Source organism: Python bivittatus, unplaced genomic scaffold (assembly GCF_059951505.1).
Source record: "Python bivittatus isolate LINGU-HERP-01145 unplaced genomic scaffold, Pbiv_v1 ctg000010_np1212, whole genome shotgun sequence".
Taxonomy (NCBI): domain Eukaryota; kingdom Metazoa; phylum Chordata; class Lepidosauria; order Squamata; family Pythonidae; genus Python; species Python bivittatus.
In genome coordinates this window covers 4,255,709-4,276,393 of record NW_028277029.1, presented here as the reverse complement: position 1 = coordinate 4,276,393, position 20,685 = coordinate 4,255,709, and the positions used below count along the sequence as shown (strand labels likewise).

Sequence of the window (20,685 nt, the reverse complement as noted above, 5' to 3'; positions counted from 1 at the left end):
ACATTTGCAACATGCAGGAAAACCAATTAGCCCATCTAGGAGATGTGGTTGTCCAGCTTCTGCTTTAAAATCTTGAGGTATGGAGAACCTGCAGCCTTTGTAAGTAGACTGTTTGACTCTTGCGTAAATCTTACTGTCAGGAAGTTTGTCCTTACACTTAAACGACATTTAGGTAGCTGTACCCAGTTTCTGTGCCAATGAAGAAGAGTTCCTGGCCATCTTCTCTGCACGTACTGGAACTCTGTCATCATCTCTCCCCTCCAAATTCTTTGCTCCAGGTTGAATATCCCAAGTTCTTTCAGCCTGTCCTCATAGGCCCAATATCATCTTTGTCACCTCTGCTTGCCTGTCCTAACCTGTCAATATCTTTCTGGAAATGCACGGCCCAGAATTGTACTCAGGACTCCAGGTATGATCTCAAAAAACTGCTGTGGTTTTCCTGATTTCTCATCGATTTTCCACTAGTGTGGATCTGTGATAAGGACTTTTTAAAAACTTTTTATATGGTTGCCTTGGTTACTCTACAGCTGAGCTACAGGACGTTGAAAGTCAAGTGGTTACACTTCAGGCTTTGCATCGAGAAGTGTATAATGGAATATTTATTTATATCTCACTTCCCTGAAAAACAAAGTGGCTTTCAGAAATAACAGTGCAATTGAAAGCATTATAATTAAACACAAACAAGAGCTTTAAATACCAATTTAAAAATCAGCAACCCAAAATCCTACAAGGAGCAGATTGTAAAACGCATAAATCTTGAGTGAAAACTCTTCAATAGACTCCTAAAAACCAAAAAAAGGTGTAGCCCAAACTTTCTTACTGGTTCTCCGTGGATTATTCCACAGATACGGCATGACCACCCACAAGGCCTTATCTCCCATAGAAGTCCATCTGATCTCATGTCTCTCCATTTGAGGGAGAAAAGGATTTCTGGTGTGGACGTGAATGTTTGGACACTTGGGACACAAGAGTGTTTCTTGAAAAAAAGTGTTCTTGAAAAATTGTTTCTTGAAAAAAATTGTTCAGCGTTAGGCACTCCGATTGGGTCGTGCCCCAAATCGTTTGACATCTTCATTTTAAACCAGTTGTAGTTTCCCAGCTGCAACAGAATATATCTAATACTTGAACGGCTAGAGTGACATCTGTGCCACTGTTTAGAGTGACTGATAGCCGGCAAACCAAACGTTGGCTAAACACGTTTTCTTATAGAATATTTCAACATGAGGAGATTGCCCCAAGCTAAGAAAGGCTAGAACACAAACGTTTCCCTTGGATTCCACTTCTCTCCTTTCAGGGTGCCGGCAATGTCCAGGAACAACTTCAGATGTGATGGAAGACATCAGAGAGTAAGGACTGCAACTTAATTTTGCACGCTGCCGATCTCCCCTTCCTTGATTTGATATACGAGGAGGAACGCAGATACGGCCTTTAAGAAACTACGCAGCAGCCCTTAGGAAAAACAGGAACGTAGCCCAAGAAACAGGAGAGCGTGAAAAAGAAACTCAAGATGGCCCTGCCTTGAATCTCACCGGCGTAAGAGGGAGGAATGGGGAAACGTTGTCCAGCTTTCAGAATCTCGGAAGTTTTTTATGTCCTACATCAATAAAGATGTACTTCTTCTGGGGTCTGTTCTCTGCCCTGGCCTACCTTGAAGGGCTGACATACTAATAACTATGAAAACCTTTTGTCAGTTCACACTAAAAAGTTAAAGCATTCTACAGTAAAAAGATAAAGCATTCTAACCAAGTTACTGTCAACCAAAATTATTAACACCGGAACACAGCATCTTCAGAACTGGAAGCAAAAACTCACTGCTGCTTCTGCTGTTCAGTATCAAATACGGTAGTCCTCGCTTAATGACCCTAATTGGGACCAGAATTTCCATCACTAAGCGAAGTGGTCATTAGGCAAAACATTACGCTTAATGATGGCAGTACCAGTAGTCCTGGTTGTGGTCATTAGGCAAGGACTTCACGCTTCTCCTGCTCTGCCATGCTTGCCTCCACTTCAGCTCCCCACAACCGTCTATCTCCCCCCCATCTCCACTTTTTGGCCATCCTGCACTCTGCCACAGCTACCTACTCCTGCCACCCCCACCTTTTCCATCTTCTTCCCACTGCTGATGAGGTGAGCCCAGCTGAAGCAGCTGCTGGCCCTTCGCAAAGCTTTGCCAGCAGCTGCCTTAGCTGGGCGTGAGCAAGAAAACAGTGAAGGTCAGCTGGGGGTGGCAAGGTGGAGGAGTGCAGGGTGGCCAAAAGGGCAGAGACAGGGGGAGATAGGTGGGTGGTGGGAGTTGAAGCACACGTTGTGGTCATAAATGCGGGCGGGCAGCCAAACGCCCAAATTTTGATCACATGACCATGAGGGTGCTGCAACGGCCGCAACTTTGAGGACTGGTCAAAATATTTGTTCAGCGCTCTCACCATGGACATCCCTGGGTTGTATCTAAAACTGTTTTGGATTTTGAGGTGTTACATATAGTTGCCAATTAGAAAGCACAAAAATATTATAGATCTCTCAAAATCTATCCTGTTGGGAAACAGATCATTTTAGCACACTGGAACCGAATCTTCTGAATAAACAAATTTGATTTACTAAGTCACTGTACAGGGCAAGGAAGATGACCGTGACAGAGATAAGCCAGATGCATTATCAAAGTGACAAGGAGAAAAGTACAGCTTAAGTCCCAAACAAGTAGAAAGATTGCATAAGCCCAGACAGACACCTCCCTAATTCACACGGGTACAAGAAGGGGAGGAGACCCAGCACAATCAGACTGGCAAGATTCTGTTATTAGAGCCGCTCTCAATAAGAGTGGCCCTAATCTTCCTCTGGAGTTGACCCTTGGTCTGGTCTACTTGGTGGGGCTGACAGGTATTTAAAAAAATATATATAATGTATAATGGCTGAAAAAGGTAATTATGGAAATGCTTGATTGTTAAACCTATTAAAAAGTCTTTAAAGAGCCAGAATGTATTCATTCACTGGTTAATACGTTGCCAGATACGCTTAAATTCCTACCCAAAAGAACAAAACGATTTCTGATTCTTTCCTGAAATATTTTGTGTCCTAAATTACCTTACATCTTAGTATCCTACACAACGTTTCTTGTGTCCAATATGAATTTGTTTCAGACTAATGTAATGATAATGTAAATCAAAGTAGACCAATTTGCTGTTCTTCTTACCTGTAAGATGAGGTCAGCCAAGGACGCATCTCTTTAGTTGCATGAGCTTGGAACAACTGGAGGAATTCTGGATAATTCAGGGTAGAGGCCTCATTCATTCCCAAGAGAGAAAGAAGACGCACGTATTCCTCATCTACCAGGCTGATCATCAAACTGTCCAGCAGGCGTCGGAAATCAAGCATTGTGATTATACCATCATTGTTCCTATCTATTTTACGGAAGGCAATGTATGCATCCTAGCAGGGAATATCCAATTGCGTATCAAAATGGGATCAAACACTTTCTTTTCCATTTAGAAAAACTAGGTTAATGCATTAGCTCATCAGCTAAAAGTATTTTTAAAAAGGAATCTTTTTGCTAGATTATTTGCATAAAAGGTAAACTTAAAACTGTTTAGGGAATAGGTCATGTGGCAAATCTGAATGTTTCCTTTCAAAGCCAGTTTGGACAACCATCTCTCTTGGATACTCAAAAATTGAAAATGCTTTTTAATAGTCTATCATATTCCTTCTAATTAATTTGATCCGAGCACCCTATAAATTATTTTAAAAAGTGCATAGTTGAGCCTCTTATATGCAAACAAGATGAACTTAGAGGGAAACTTGATTGGGCCAACATTTAGCTGATAGTTTATCCCAGCGTTTTTCGAACTTGGCAGGTTTAAGATGTACTGACTGGGGAATTCTGGGAGGTGAAGTACACACATCTTAAAGTTGCCAAGTTTGAAAAACACTGGTTTATCCTTTATAAAATGATGTAGCATTATCTCAGATAGCTGGACTGCACGTATAGAAAGCAGATTCTAACTTGAATAGGACATGAAATATTCCCTACCACAAACTGTAAACTATAAGGTAATCTTTAATTTGGAAAAGTTTGAGGTGTTTATTTATATATCATCTTTACATGCATATTTAATTCACAGCTTTTGCCCCTTAACAGGATGTAGCCCCAATCCAATCAATGCCAGCCAAACTTTGATTCTCTTCCAATGCTTGTATTGAGATGCTATTCTTTTTCCTTCATACACACTGGAACATTTTGAAACCCCAGACTGAAGTGATAAGGAAGATCCTAATCTATGGCAAGAAATTACTGCTGGGAATTTGATCAAATAGGGCTCAGAGATCTTCTGAGATCTTCTGAGATCTCTGAGAGCAGGAGAAAATGGCCAAGCTAATTCAGGAGATCCTTGTTCTCCATATCTCCATAGCTTATGGAGAAAACGTTCTGAAATTGAACATTCCCTCAACATAGAGCCAACCTGTTCAAAAAATGTGTAAGATAATCTGTAGAGTTGTTTTTAAACTTAACTCAGCACGGAGCATATCTGAATCTACAATGGGGAAAGGAGTTTAGAAGGAGGCATGGAAAACCCTGGAGTCCCCCCCCCCCCCCCATATCATTCTTTCTTTGTAGCAACTGGTTGGGCACAAACACTTGTTCCATAAGAGTACATTATGGTACAAATAAGTTTATTTTGTATATTATATTGCTGGTTTTTTAGTTTTAATCCTGGAGGTCAACATAACGATATATGCTATATGAAAATAGCGAAATTCTCACACACAACATGGAGGTGGAAGTCATGTAAAAACTTTGTACCCAGGTACATTGCATAATATAACATTCATGCCACTCTGATCAGAGAGCTCACTTATTCATTTATTTCATTAAATTTGTTATGGTCACCCTCTCCAGTAGACCAGTGTTTCTCAACCTCAGGAACTTTCCCAGAATTCCTGGCTGGGGAATTCTGGGAGTGGAAGTCCACAGGTCTTAAAGTTCCTGAGGTTGAGGAACACTGCAGTAGACTCTGGGTGGCTTATAGGAAGGTGGATTGCATACACTATTCTGATAGAGTCCAGAGTCACTGCTGTGATATGGGTGGCTATATAAATAAGAACGCAAACAAATTAACAAGCAAAATTAATAATGATGAGAAATCTGAATGCAATTACCCCATATTCTTCTGCAAGTTTATCACTATACTGGCTCAAACATTCTTCAGCAGACATGAAATGACATTTACTACCATTGGCTCGGTGATTTGAACAGGGTCCACACAGTCTGGAATCTGAAATAATTATATCAATAACGATCCACGTTATCACTTTGCATAAGGTAGATTGGAGTAACTGACATTAGAACCGCAGCGCATATCAATCAATACGCCGAATGTAGGAGATTCATGTTCAAATCCCTACGTAGCTATGAAACTGATTAGATGGGCCCCTAACTTTCTCTTAACCTAACCTATATGCTTGGGGATGGGGGGTGTCAAAATAATCAAGATGACCATCATGTCCACCCCATTTTGAGCATATCCTGGTTGTCTGCTGGATGGGGTGAGGGCACATCTTAACAGGTTCTTCCTTCCGAACTGATTCTAAGTTCTCCTTGGCTATGAATGTTGCATTCTTTGTTCTGCTTGGCTGTTATCAAATAGATGCCAGCTTGATTCTATTTTATCCGGTAAATGTGTAAATTTCAATTCAGTATCTCTTTTTATTTTTTTTTCTAAAAGCCCCCTATTCACTTTAGAATCTCTCTCTGCTCTTATGTAAAGTGTCGGCCGCTACTCAGGGGAAAAATATTTCCCGTAACAGCAAGAAAGGGAATCCGGAAGAGGAATCACGTTTTTGGGGTGTGTCTGTGTTACTCTCCCATTTCTTATTTTTAAACTGATGCCAAGGACGGGCCTGTGGGTCGCGCAAGAGGGAGGGGGCTGCGGGTCAGACCTGCCCTTTTCAGTCCACATTGGGGGGTTGGATTTGGGCTGGGGGAATGGGGAGGAAGCCCCCTTTTGAAAGCCAGTCAGGGTTCATCTCCCCTGGCCTGGAACGTGGCCTGGAACCGTGTATGACTGTTTCTGACAGGGAACGTTGGAAGACTCCTTCGGAGGCAGCTCAGCTCCCATCCTGGATCGGGGCAGTTCTAATGAAGGGACCTGCATCGCTTATCCGGGCACGTCTTGTCCGATGCATCAGGCAGAGGTCCACCTAATTCCTCAGCGATTCTGTGGTGCATCAGAGAACATGCAGATATCTTCTCTACTCCTCCAGGGCTTGCACAGCGATCCCTGTGTGTGTGTGTGTGTGTGTGTACACCTGCATCCAGCAAATATATATAGAACTCTCACCTAATTCCTTGGGTAGAGCTCATAAACTGAAGATATTAACTTCTGTACAACACCCTGCACAGGTCGGGTGGCTCTCTCTCAGATGCCTGGGGTCTTCCCCCAGAGGACCCATGGAAGCTGAGGCAGCTGGGCCACTTGAAACCAAAGCCCTCTGCACTTTCCCCAAGGAGGAAAGATAGGGGTTGCCCCAACCTGTTCCTTGCATGGTGAAGGGGGGGGGGACCAAGGCAATCCATGAAGGTCCTGTGCTCCCGGTTGTCCCCTGCAAATGGCTTTTGTGCCACATGGGGAGGGCAGGGATTCCCAGTTCCAAATCACCCACAGAAGCCTTCCTCCCTGCAGGACAATTGCCCTAGAGGTGACCCATATAAAATGGGAGCAGGGCTTTGACCGCACGGCTGGGGCCGCTAGTTTGACTGTCTTTATCCCCTCCCTATGGACACCTTGGCCCTAGTGCGGGGGGACATGAATGGAGAAAGAAATAATGTTGAAGTGGAAGGGCTTGTCCAATGCAGAAATCTGGGGACTCCTTCACAGCAGCTCTGCGAAAGATGCTGCAGTTTTAGTGCTTGGCAAAAGGTTGCTTTGTTTGAGCTAATGGATGCTGTAAAATGCATCTTTTGACCATGTTGCTCAGCGTAATTGTTTTTCTTCTAAATGCGCTGCACAGCCTTAATTGTGGTACGTATACTATTTCTTGCTAATTTGTGTGGTGTGATTTTTTTAAAGAAGGATCCTGTTGCTGTGCCAATAACCTTACAGTGTGATCTGTGGTTGCTAACAGGAACTCTGTAAGACTCTGTAAAAACAATTAAGATTGCTAACAATACAAGAAGTATAATTGATAGCAAAATAAACACACAAACAGCAATCTCTAACGTTCACAGAGAAAAGGATTAGAACTGGATATGTTATGGGAGCATTAAGGTGCTGGTGCTCTGTGGATTATTTTCACATAGCAGTGACATTAGAAAATCAGGTTTGCATAGGAAAATGTGTGTCCATTGTGTGTGTGTGTGTGCACATGTGTGTGTTTGCTTCCAACAGTTAATTTGTTGACTGTCGGGGAGAAAACCCATACCACTGTTATCTCAAGTAATCTTGATGTTTTTCATATTCCCAGAGTGCTATGAAATTATGTCAGTGGGAATCCAGAGGAGTAGCAATTGGATCCTGTAACCCTAACCCGGGATTTAGCTTAGTAAACATAGGACAAATGAAGCTACTGATTTCAATGTAAAACTTATTGGAAAGATTACATCCTGGCTGATTTACACAAGAGAAGTGGAAAAAGTATCTATTAGCAGTATTTAAAATAATACTGAAGATTTTCTCGCCTGCCTGCCTGCCTGCCTGCCTGCCTGCCTTCCTTCCTTCCTTCCTTCCTTCCTTCCTTCCTTCCTTCCTTCCTTCCTTCCTTCCTTCCTTCCTTCCTTCCTTCCCCCTTCTCCATCATCCCAGAAATTCTCAGGTTTTTCTTCTTTTCAGGCCTGGTGAGCAGCTGTTTAATAGTTCAATCATTACATCCTTGTGCAATTTGAAAGATAGCTAAAATGGTGTCCTTTCAGTTCTTACTAGCTTTTTGTTGTTCAGTCGTTAAGTCGTGTCTGACTCTTCGTGACCCCATGAATCACATTGCGCCAGGCCTTCCTGTCCTTCACTGCCTCCCTGAGTTTGCTCAGTTTCATGCTCATTGCTTCAGTGATGCTATCTAACCATCTCATCCTCTGCCATCCCCTTCTCCTTTTGCCTTCAATCTTTCCCAGTATCAGGGTCTTCTCCAAAGAGATCTCTCTTCGCATTAGGTGGCCAAAGTATCTGAGCTTGAGCTTCACTATCGATCCTTCCAATGAGCAATCAGGGTTGATTTCCTTTAAGATTGACTGGTTTGACCTCCTAGCAGTCCAGGGGACTCTTAAGAGTCTTCTCCAGCACCACAGTTCAAAGGCATCAATTCTTCGGCACTCAGCCTTCTTTATGGTCCAGCTCTCATAGCCATACATTACTACTGGAAAAACCATAGCTTTGACTATGCGGATCTTTGTCGACAAGGTGACGTCTCCGCTTTTTAATGTGCTATCTAGGTTTGCCATAGCCTTCCTCCCAAGGAGCAAGCGTCTTTTAATTTCATGGCTGCAGTCTCCGTCTGCGGTGATCTTGGAGCCCAAATAAATGAAGTCTGCTACTGCTTCCATTTCTACCCCTTCTATTTGCCAGGAATCTTACTAGCTACAACTCTGTAGATATGTCAAGCTAATCTGAGACATATTTGCATGCGGTTTAAACATTTTATTGTAGAGCCAAACCAGGAGAAATTATTATGTAAATTCCTGTTCTCTCAAAATAGAGGGTCTCTCCTGCTTGCATGTACCAGGGAATTGCCAGCACCCTTTCTTTTGGCTTTCACAGAATCTCTGCTTATAAAAAATAGAATTGCAATCAATTATGTTTGTCCTTATTCATCCATCCCACCCTTTGATTAAAATATCCCAAGGAAAGGAATCACTTAGCAGGTGGAGACCAGCTTTTTTAGCACCTCAGATCCAGATTAAGTCAATCTGTCCATCCAGATTCATTTGGCTGGTTAGGTGAGAAGAAAGAGCATGATCTTCAGATAAACAGGACAGCATATCACCAATTTCTGTCTCCTGTAAAAAGGTAGTATTTCCTTCAAGCTGAGCCCAAATCCTGGTGACTTTGTGCACACATCCATAGTTTTCTTGCCAGGACCACCAAAGTGGCTGTTACTGTTTCTTCCATTATGTTTTTTGACTATCCAGTCTAGACCTGGATTCCCCCATCCAAATAGTGATTCTCCATAGTTTCTGACTCTAGACAAAGCTGGCATTAGAGGACTGAGAAAGACACATGATGTCTGTCTTCAATCTTGCTCCAAAGCTATTTTGAGGAATTTGGAGACCACAGGGTTTTTTTCATGATTCCTTTCCCACTCATTAAGATTATCAGGACAGAGCCATCTTTAGATGCCATAGTTCACGTGATTGTGGTTTGGGATCAGCCATTCTTAGCCATCATTCTTAGCCTGGGAAAGTACTCCCAGGAGATACCAGATGTATGGCAGGTACATGGACCTACTGTTTCCTAGCAGAGGAATGTCCGAAGGCAATTAACTCCTTGGAATGACTTCAGTTCTGCTATACAATAAAGTTGATTCCTTCCTAAGTCATGCCATGTCAAGTTTCTAAGAAGCTTCAGCCAAGTTCCTACCACCTCATAAAAGCTGATGCCAAGAAATGGCAGGTTAGTGGTTTTCCCTTTCTTTCTTTCTTTCTTTCTTTCTTTCTTTCTTTCTTTCTTTCTTTCTTTCTTTCTTTCTTTCTTTCTTTCTTTCTCTTTCTTTCTTTCTTTCTTTCTTTCTTTCTTTCTTTCTTTCTTTCTTTCTTTTTCTTCTTTTCTTCTTCTGTTTCTTGGATGGAGGTCCATCAACTTCCCACAATGATCACAATTTGCCTGAGCTATGGGTTTTCCACACCACATGGTAGGCTGATCCCAGCTAATAATCAGAATGCTTCCTTGTTCAATCACTTCTCTGGATTTTGATGACATTACATACCTGGTCAGTTTTTTGTCACAAAATAGTGAATTTTCAACTTAGTTTAAAAAGCCAGGTGGTAGATACAGCCCAGTACCTGAGAATCAATATATTACTAAACAATAAGTATTTGCTTACCTTCAAATATTGCCACAAAATCAAGATAACTCAAACCTCCAACTGGGAATCCTATTTTTTCAATTAATAGATTAAAATGATCATCACTCATTGGCATCTGAATATTCTCCAATAGCTGTCAGAGACAGAAAAAATAAACAGATTAAATACTGGGCAGGATACAAACCTTTGGAATATCACTAATGTCAACAGAAATAGTACAGGTAGTCCTCGCTTAATGACCATTCATTTAGCAACCGTTTGAAGTTATGGCACTAAAAAATGTGATTTACAACTGGTGCCCAAAGTTACGACTGTCGTAGTGCCTCTGCAGTCACGTGATCATGATCCAGGCACTTGGCAACCAGCTTGCACTTAAACAGTTGCAGCATCCCAGTGTCACATGATCGCCATTTGTGACCTTCCCAGCCGATTTCCAGCAAGCAAAATCAGTGGGGAACTGCTTGATTCACTTAACAACCACAGTGATTCGCTTAACAACTGCTGCAAAAAACATCATAAAATCAGTTCTGGTCACATGATTCGCTTAATGACCACATTGCTTAGCGACCTAAATTCCTGTCCCAATTATGGTCATTAAGCGAGGACTACCTGTATAAGTAATCTTTACTCCCTTGAACTGAATTCAGAAACAACGGAAGTCCATCATGCTGAACGGACAAAACTTTATGTTTCAAAAAAGTGCCACTGATGCTTGAAAATCTACCCATTGTACAGCATATATTAGTAAATTTGCAGTAGCATAGTTTGGTGTGGTTTTGAAAATAAAAGATTCGTAGAAACTGCAATTAAAATACAGTAATGGATCTGAATTCAGTTTGTAATCTTGCTTAATAATGTTCCCTCCACTTAAGAATCCCAAGTCCCCCCACCCCATTTTTCTAATTTGAGCATGTTCTTTTGTGTTTGTACAGTATTTTTTTTTAGTCCTTTTGTAATTGCTTCAATGGCAATTGTTCTCGCAATTCTATTTTATTTTATTTTATGTACCTCTGCAGAAAAAAGAAACATTGAATGGCTGACTGGCGTAAAAATGTGAAAAAAAGTGAGAATGTGCTAATTAACAAATTATCACTCTTTTCAGTAGATTTTGAAAGCTTTTAAAAAGAGATTAGCAGCTTTGTACTTCAGTATAGCTTTTGCTATCAGATGAACGTTTAATTTTAGAGCTACTGGCGCGGAGAAACGAGGAAGGAACATTAATCTCGTCACGGTATCTTGCTGCGTTCATCCTGGTGATGCAACGGTCCCAGTACGGCATGATGGGATTCCCAAACATAACCCCATTTCATGGCCACTGTTGCAACTCCAAGAGCAAGACCCTTTCTGAAATCAGTAGATAAGATATCCATCTTTCAGTCAGGTCCCTGGCATAGAGAAGTGTCCAGTTATATCACTGGTGCATTCTTTACATCCAGGTTGTAAAGGAAGGGGGCGGGGCTTTGACCGTGCAGTTGTGGCTGCCATCTTGACTTTTCTTGCCCCTACCTGGGACTTAAATGATGTTTTTAGGCAAAGGCCGGCTTGCTACAGCAGAAGTATGGCTTGAAACAGAGTGTCACGCATTAGTGGTAGCAGCAGGGCACCTGAGGGCACCAAGATGGCCCAGATATTGCTCTTAGTTCCCTCCGCTTCCCTACCCACTTGCCTTTTCTTAATTATTTTTAAAAGAAGTTGGCTGTAAAGAAAAGGGCTATTCTCCATCATGAGATGCATTTGCAAGAGTGTCTTTGCGACCTTCAAAGTCTGACCGGTTTGCCAAAGCGTAACCAGGCATGGGGCAATAATTTGCCATCTGCTAAACAGAGGTTATGTGACTGTCCTGCGCCCTGTGGCAGCTATTTTGTGAGGAGTCCACCAAATGCCCTCCAAATATGCCTCTCTGCCCCCAAAGCTTCTCAACCGATGGACTGGGCTCCATGGCCTCTTTTGATGGCTGAAATGTGGTCAAGTCCAAGCTACAGAATGAAGATGGCAACAGAAAATGTAAGTGACGCTGTGCAAGAATGATATGAGTGGGAGAATGGAAACTCTGAAATATAAAGCCCCCTAAACTGTTTAGAGACATTTCATAAGAACAACTGAAGTATAAGCAGCGCTCTAAGCTGAGAAGCTATCAAGAGGAAAGACAAAAGACCAGCACTGGTGTGAATGACCAACAATAAATTGAAATTAAATAACATTCCATTTACCTTGCGGAACTCAGTTTTACTCAGCTTCCCACTAGCTTGCTTGTTATAGGCAAGGAAGGCGTCCCTCACGCCCGTTTCCTGATGCAGGATGCCATCCCTCAGCCTTTCAAGGACTTCGTCAACAGTTCTATTCCTGGGAAGTTTGTAGGCGTGGTCTTCAATCTGCTTTATTCTGAAAGTGGAAGGATGGTTATCAAGGGTGTCTGCAGGGTCTGGCCATAAAAGTCTGCAATGGTGTGACTGAAGCTCCACCATGTTTGATGTGCATTGGAGTAGGAAGACTTAAGTCCTACCACAGCCAGAGAAGCTCACTGGCCAATGCTGGGCTCGTTGTGCTCTCTCAGCCCAACCTACCTCTCAAGGCAGCGGTGGGTAAAAATTGGAGAGGGAATTAAAGGAACTCCTCAAGGAAAGGTGGGCTATCAGTGGACACATCCATGAAGATACTACGAGCCAAGACAGACTTGAAGAAGACATTAAATACTTACCTGTCTTTACAGTTAGTTAGCAGGCATCCAAAGATATGTCTTTTCTAAATCTCCTTATACAAATATGTAATCCGACAGCCTTAATCATACCCAGAATCAAAGTATACCCTAAGCTAGTAATAGAATAAGCACAAACCTGATTTTGTTGGGTCAAGTGTTATACACAGTATTAGAAGAAGAAGAAGAAGAAGAAGAAGAAGAAGAAGAAGAAGAAGAAGAAGAAGAAGAAGAAGAAGAAGAAGAAGAAGAAGAAGAAGAAGAAGAAGAAGAAGAAGAAGAAGAAACAACTTATAAGATGTTATAATAATATCTTTTTCTTTCTTTTCTGTGTCTGCAGCTGATCAATTTCTCGGAGCAATTCTCCAAGTTCTGCTGTGAAACTGAGATCCTGGTAGTCCACAGCCAGAACTGTGTTTGGCGTCACATTCTCCACAGGCTAGAAGAATCCATCAAGAACAAGGTAGACCGGTGTTTCTCAACCTTGGCGGCTCAAAGATATGTGGACTTCAACTCCCAGAATTCAGCCATGATGGTGGGGAATTCTGGGAGTTGAAGTCCACACAGTGTCAAGCTGCCAAGGCTGAGAAACACTGATGTAGACAAACGGTCCATTCAGATCTTTAATACATTGCTGGGCATTATGGAGGACAAGGCCTCCGCTGGCTACAAGAGCTCTAGATTTCCAGTTAAAATAAAGCTATTCTTTATCAACATCCCACTCACAAGGACAACTAAAGAGCATTCAGTCTGACTGCAGCCCCAACCTAGAAGGGGGGAGTAAATATGCAAATTAAACAATGATAAAGTCTCCTTTGAGTCAAGAGAGACTCCTACTGAGTCTATGTGGTTTTCTTAAGCAATAATACCAAAGTGGTGTGCTATTGCTGCCTTCCAGAAAATGTTCAGCTTCCCAGTCTAGCTTGCACTCCTGGACTTTCCATGTGGTCTCCCTTCCAACTGCTAACCAGGTCTGACCCTGCTTACTTTTCTGAGACTGGTTTAGGTCTCTGAGATGCTGCGACCTGCTGAGAGCAGATGAAGGCCACTGTCCAAGGAGTGGGGAACTCTGTAGAGCCCCAAGGAGTCAGGAGGCTTCAACAAGAGCAAAACTTCAGGTCCTTCTTCAGACTGAACATCAAAGGAACACCCAGAAGAGTGGGTCATTCCAGAGCTAAACCTTCCTGTGGGCAGTTATTACACCTCTATGTTAGCAGTCACAGGTGGGCTACCTGTCTGGAGGGTCCGCGGGCTTCTTTCCTTCTCCCTGCTGATTCTCTCGCGATGAAGGGGCGCTGGTGAGAGCGGTTAATTCCTTCGGCAAATCGGCCACCCCTAAGCTGTGCAAGAGCATCTTGTAGAGGACCCCTTCTGTGGTACCATCCTGGTATTTCTGGTACAGCCTGTACGTCACCGATTCAAAACAACTATGATTATTGTTTTCCTTGATAAATAATACATTTCATAAACGTAACCGTCTCTATCAGTTTATGTGCATGTACCAAGGTCTGCTCTTTCTTTGGGAAGGATCCAAAAGGATTCTTCTACGCTTGTGCTGCTAACGGACTGGAAGTTCACTGGTCATAAAGAGGAAAGATGCACGATTGCCAGTGCAAAACACCTTAAATGATTCCCTTCTCTTTTTCAAGAACTAGCTTTCTGCTTTAAAATCCTATAGGCTTTTCTTGGGTTGCATTTTGGGACAGAAGAGTTCCCTGAACATGTTAAGTGATTAATAAGTCGAATAAACACCATTTTAAAAAGAAAAACAAAAACGAGGACAGTTTTTTAAGGGAAAAAACCCTTCAAGAATAGTTGCGAAACATTCTTTTTACAGCAAATAAAATGCATTTGCTCAAATGTAAGGTTGCCAGTGGTCTGTGAATGCTTCTGATGATTTGTATTATTGCAGTTCTACATGCTGTATCAGAAAATAACTTGAGATTTTAATTTTTATTGAAGCGGGAAAAAACCCTAAGTTGCCACACTTAAAATATATTAAAGGGAGAAAGAACGTCTACCAACGGGACTGACCATTTAGGCTGCAGCTGATGCCAACATATCCCAGCATGAAAAGAAAATAAATACAAAGATGCTTGCAATCTGCAGAGCTGCATTTAATGAAATATCTGTAAAATCACTGCTTTTCACGCTGAGCGTCACCTGCCAAATAACCATCTGCAGCAAGCACGCCAGTCACTCAGTCTCGGCAGCGGAAAAGCTGCCACACGCACCGGAGCCCCCCGTTAAAGTCCAAGTGCTCCCTGCTACAGATCACGAAGCCCTAAATGCTTGACCTACACCCCCTGATTACAAAACCTGCAAGGGTCTTACAACCCACTTGCCACGACTCAGAGGTCGTGTCAACTTGACTCGTGTTGCAATATTGGATCTGGAATCTCTTGGCAGCTCCGTGCTTGCGACTGCCGTCCACTGTCCCTTGCTGTAATCTGGTGGATCTGGACAAAGGTCTTTCCCCACAGCCGAAATGGGCTGCCCCCGTTCCTGAGCCCTGTCCTCCCTCTCTTGCCCCTGTCTCTAGTCGCTGCTTCCAAGGGAAGAGGAGACAACGCCGAGGAGAGTTTGTAACATTGATGTCTTTTGCAGTCCTTGAGGCTGCCCGCGGATGGCGTCAGAATAAGGGGGGGAAGGTCCACTTTGATAGCAGGACACTTCAAAGCTACCCACTTCTGGGCTGAGGACAAGAAGCAGGGAATGTCATGCAGACCCATACTGATGCCATGATTAGGTGCAAGGGGGGGAAGCCCACAAGAGAGAAATTAAATCCAGGTAGATGGGTGGGCCAACCATACTGCATGAGATGGTTCTTTAGAACAGGGTTCCTCAACCTCGGCAACTTTAAGATGGGTGGACCGAGGTTGAGGAACCCTGCTTTAGAAAGATTGATGCCAAACAGCACTGAGCATGGCTGGCTGGGGAATTCTGGGAGTTGAAGTCCACCCATCTTAAAGTTGCCGAGGTTGAGGAACCTTGCTTTAGAAAGATTGATGCCAAACAGCACTGAGCTGTCAAAACAAGGGTAGTCTACAGCAACTCATTCGCCCCCTCTCACTGTATTTTTATATTCCTATCAATGTACTTGTCTTTTTTTCATTAACAGATAGAATAAAATTGGATGGAGCAAAATAGCACTTGGATATGTGCATTTAGAATTTTTTCCAGATTTCTACTCTACTTATCCTCTAGAGCAGTGTTTCTCAACCATGGCAACTTTAAGACGTGTGAACTTCAGCTCCCAGAATCTGGGACTTCAACTCCCAGAATGCTGGCTAGGGAATTCTGGGAGTTGAAATCCACACATCTTAAAGCTGCCAAGGTTGAGAAACACTGTTCTAGAGGTTCAAGGTAGCTTATCTGACAATTTCCCTTCATTTTATCCACATAATACAGGTAGTCCTCGCTTAACGACCACAATTGGGACTAGCAACTCTGTTGCTAAGTGACATGGATGCTAAGCAAAACATCATGTGCCTTTGATGGAATTACGGTGTCACTTCCACCATGGTTGTTAAGCAAATCACCTGCAGTCATTAAGTGAGACATCACGTGACCATGACTTGACATTTTATTGCTGGCTTCCCCATTGACTTTGCTTGTCAGAAGCTGGCTGTGGAGGTCACAAATGACAATCACATGACCATGGGATGCTGCAACGGTTGTAAATGCATACCAGTTGCAAAGTGCCCGAATCTTGATCATGTGACTGCAGGGGTGTTGCGACAGTTATAAGTGCGAGGACCAGTTGTAAAGTTACTTTTTCAACATCATTGTAACTTTGAATGGTCACTAAACAGGGCAGTCATTAAGCAAGGACTACCTGTAATACGTTAGCCTGAGATCAAAGTCACCCATTGCCTTTCCTCGGCTGAAGGATTTGAACTATGATGGAGGATAGACTTGAGGGTCTCCCTAGTCCTAGTCCAGCACCTGCCCCACTATACCCCAGGACCACACTGCACACAACTATTTGCAATGGGCTTCTCAGAGCCTGGGGAAGAGGATGGGAGTTTGCAAAGCAATACACAGCCAGAACATTTTCACATCCTCCCGCATCAGAGCAGCAACCTCCCCGCTGCTTCAAGAGGCAGTCAGCAAGAGGATCCTCACTCCAACTCACTTACTGACAGATGGGGCACTCAAGTACATAGATCCAGTTTCCCAGGTTCTGTAACCTAACCCCCTTCCTCTCAAGACATCTGGTTAATAAAACTCTGTACGAATCTAGCCATCTTAATGATAAGTGGCTGCAAGGGGCATGAAATTATCTATCTTGGAAAGTAGATGTTTGCACTGTCTTGGATGGCAAGATTGCTAAAAATCATTTTACTTATTTTATTATTAGATTTCTAGCCTGCTACAATCTTACAACTCGGCAGTTTGCAGAAATAAAACAGTATATCTGACTTTCTGCTGTTTAAAGTACTGGATTTATTGGAAATTTAGGGACTTAGCCTACAGGCCTCTGGCATAAGAGCACTTTACGGAGAGAGTAGTAAATGGAAGGTGGAAGGTGTAAATATCCTGTGATGCTCTTGGATTCTTTTTGTTCACACTGTTCATTCATATTGCTGAAAGTTGCCTTGATTCTCAGAAATTTACCAAATTGACAAGATTTATTTATTTATTCATTCAGTCAATGTGTCCCTGCTGCAATCAAAAGGACTTTCAGTAGCTCACAACAACATACGATAATACGATAAAACATCCATGGTGTAAACATAAAACCAATCCTTAAAAATACACGAATCAAATATAAAACCATCTCCCGTATGTCAGCGTTGTCTCATTCACTACAGGCTCTCTGGAGCAATTCAGTCTTGAGCAGTTTCCAGAAGATCAGCGCCACGGTGGCTGTCCTCGTTATCAGTCAGGAAACTATTCCATAATATGGGTGAAGAGACCCCAATAAAACCCCTTCACTGTAATCAGTCAACTTGGTTCTATGCTTTTAGCAGCTGTTCCATTCTTGACCTTGGCTTCAGGCTCTGAGGTCCTCAGTTTTCTTTGTCTGGACTAGACAAGTGACTTCCCATGGAGACCCTCATGGGATAGAAGTTTCTCTAACCAGCATCAGCCCTTTAAGGTAGGCCAGGTCAGGAAATCTTCTGCACAAGTTTGACTGGAATCTCCTTTATTGAGAGAGCTCAAGTAACAGAATCTTGCCAGTCTGCCTGTATTTTCCTTTTCCTCCCTCTTATTCCCTGGAGTTAGGCCACAGCTAGTCTGAGTTTCTACAGGTTTTTTTTGTTTCCCAGGCTTCAAGCATATTCATGGACGTGTTGTTGAAACATCTCTGCATAGTTTCTCCAAGGTGACTCTCTACAACCAACTTCCCTTTAGATTTTCCACCTGTCCAAAGGTATTCCTCAAGTCCATGGAAGTAACAGTAGTTCATTGGAGACTCAACAGTAGTTAGGTTTATTATTACATAAGTAGCTGGCAAATTTCAATGCCTGATGTGATGGCATGGAATTATGAAGGCCAGGCTCAGAGAGATAAACATTTTCTCAGCTCGCCGGAGGAGCGTGGGAGCTACAAGAGGATGAGACTGGCACCTCCCTGAGGAATTCACACTGTTGTGGCTGGCTGACTTGGGAGATGGGGTTTCAGTCTGGGAAGATTCTTGCTAGAGGTTGTAGCTAATAAACATAGCTGAACTGAATTTGCATTGTCTCTTGGAGTTCCTTGGGCTAGGCCTGACACCTACTCAGCATTTGCTGTCCAGTCACACCCACCATATTGTTTGGATTCTCAGGGATTTTGACCCTTGAGTCAACTTCCAGAAGTTTGCTCTTCAGTTGTTCCTTGGTGCCTTCTCGGATTTCTTCAACTCATGCCAAGCACATAGGACCCAGCACTGCAGCTCTGAGTATTAATTCAAGACATCTCTTGCTGTGTTGTAACTTTGCTCCGAGAAGCAGCAACAACCGACTTACTGCCACTAACTAGATTCCATGGGAGGATTTTTCAACAGACGTTTCTTACAGCGCATTCCCAGGATTCGCATCAAACACAACCGCAACTCCCACACACAGCTCTCACATCCCTTTGCTGGTGGGAAGAACTCTGGAATGTACAACAGCCTCTTCCATTCACTTCTCACCTTTCCAGCAACATGCCTCGGTGATAACTTCAGAGGCAGACTTCAGATGACCAGTTTCCGCTTGAGAAGTTGCACATGGGCCATTGTCATTGGTCTTCAGCTACTTTCCATCTTCAAAGTGTGAAAGCTTCTGCACCCGTCCACTGCAACGACATGATGTTGGCAGCTCCAGACAGTTTCACATCCATGTTCCATAAGGGCAAGCAAGCGAATGGGCACAGCATCGCAACTCTTCTGCAACTGACACTCCCGCACTGCCACAGTATCTTCGCCGTCTCGCTCACAGACTGGGGACATTTCACTGAAGTTAAAAATGACCTTCTGGGCTTGCAGGTGGCAGCTGAAATACCACTGTTGGGATATCAATTTCCTTCGGACCACGGGCGATGGCCGGTTTTGGCAGTTTGGCAACATGCCTTTCTCCGTACGCGGAGTGAGGAATTCTGCAAACCTTTCCTCTGATCCAGGGGTGTCATCACAACTTCTGATTGCCTCCTGATGGCTAGGACAGCCCTGGGTTGCAAGCCCAGATACCACAGCAAAGGAGGTCGAAACAAAAATCAGCGCTTCTTCCTACGAAATGCCCATACTGTATATTAAAAAGTGCTGTTTAGAAAAGGCTAAGGTAACTGTTCAGCAATATTCTATTTGTGTTCTCTTTCAAAATAGCTTGTATTATGCAAATATTGTATTTGCTGCTTTCCTCTTTAGCGCTGTGCTTATGTTATCCTGAATTCAATTGTAAAACTATCTAGGATAACATAATGCCGAGACATCACTGCATAACTGACAGAGAGTCCTATTTCTTTGGTCTATTATCCTTAGCGCATTGCTTAGGGGGGGTCCACAAATTAATAAATAGGAACCAAGATCGCTGTCAGCCAGGGAATTTCTTTTTCATCAACAAAAGCATACTTTACCTCAAAGGAAATATTTGCAGCAAAGCAGATTAATATACAACTTCCGGGTCAAAATGTGATGGCAGTGAAGTCGATGTTGTGGTGTAGTAATGTGCAAAACATTTTGAATTGAAACCATGTTGAATCTGAAATGGGTATGTTTAGCCTAAAGAAGAGAAGGCTAAGGGGAAATATGATAGCAGTCTATGATATTTGAAGGGCTGTCACAGGGAAGAGGGTGCGGATTTACAGTCCATAGTGCCTCCGTAGTAGGACAAGACCCAAAGGGAGGACGCTTTACAGAGAAGATCCAAGCTCAAAATAAGGAGGAATTTCCTGACTGTGGAAGCTATAAAGCAGAGGAACAACCTCCCTCCTGGAGTCATGGGGGCTCCATCGCTGGAGGTTTTCAAGCAAGGGTTGGACAGCCATTGGTCTGGGACGGTCTGAGAATTCCTGCCCTGGACAGGAGGTTGGACCAGATGACCTCCAAGCTCCCTTCCAACCCCAGGAGTCTATGTTTCTAATTATTCTGAGTGTGAAAGAGCTGAATGAATGTGAAGTAGGCTGTTTGAATCATTTGGTAGGTATTCTGAGCTTAAATCAGCTCTGCTCAAGCATGATGCACTTCCAAATGACCAACGTATTTTGATTGGCACTCAAAATCATCCTTGTGCACTTGAAATGGGGTACTACTAATTCAAAGCAATTCAGAACTGAAATATTTTGCACAGTGGAGTCCTTGGTGCTCTCCGAGCTTGCAGACGTTTCATTACCCAACTAGGTAACACCATCAGTGCTGGTGACTGTGGGGTTTGCTCCCTGTTTATATACAATAGCTTGCCTTGCCAGTGTTGGTGGGGGTGTGGTTTTCTCCTTGGTGGAAATTTTCTAGGAACTGATGTTATTCTTGGACTTGAAGAGGCTCTGCTTTTACCAAGGTATATGACAATAAATAGCCAAAT

General features: G+C 43.0%; 1 protein-coding gene across 3 annotated transcripts in view; it reads right to left on the bottom strand.

Moving 5' to 3' along the window:
• The window catches only part of EFCAB6 (EF-hand calcium binding domain 6), a 118,582-nt gene that overhangs the window by 47,024 nt on the left and 50,873 nt on the right, over positions 1-20,685 (bottom strand). For 2 of the 3 annotated variants that reach the window (XM_088129229.1, XM_088129287.1), the window contains 5 exons: positions 13,930-14,100; positions 12,213-12,384; positions 10,021-10,135; positions 5,149-5,264; positions 3,188-3,423 (listed from right to left, as the gene is read on the bottom strand). In XM_088129229.1, coding sequence (XP_087985355.1) covers positions 3,188-3,423; positions 5,149-5,264; positions 10,021-10,135; positions 12,213-12,384; positions 13,930-14,100 — 810 coding nt within the window. Of the gene's footprint in view, positions 1-3,187; positions 3,424-5,148; positions 5,265-10,020; positions 10,136-12,212; positions 12,391-13,929; positions 14,101-20,685 lie in introns of all 3 variants that reach the window. The other variant, XM_088129178.1, reaches the window with a different exon arrangement.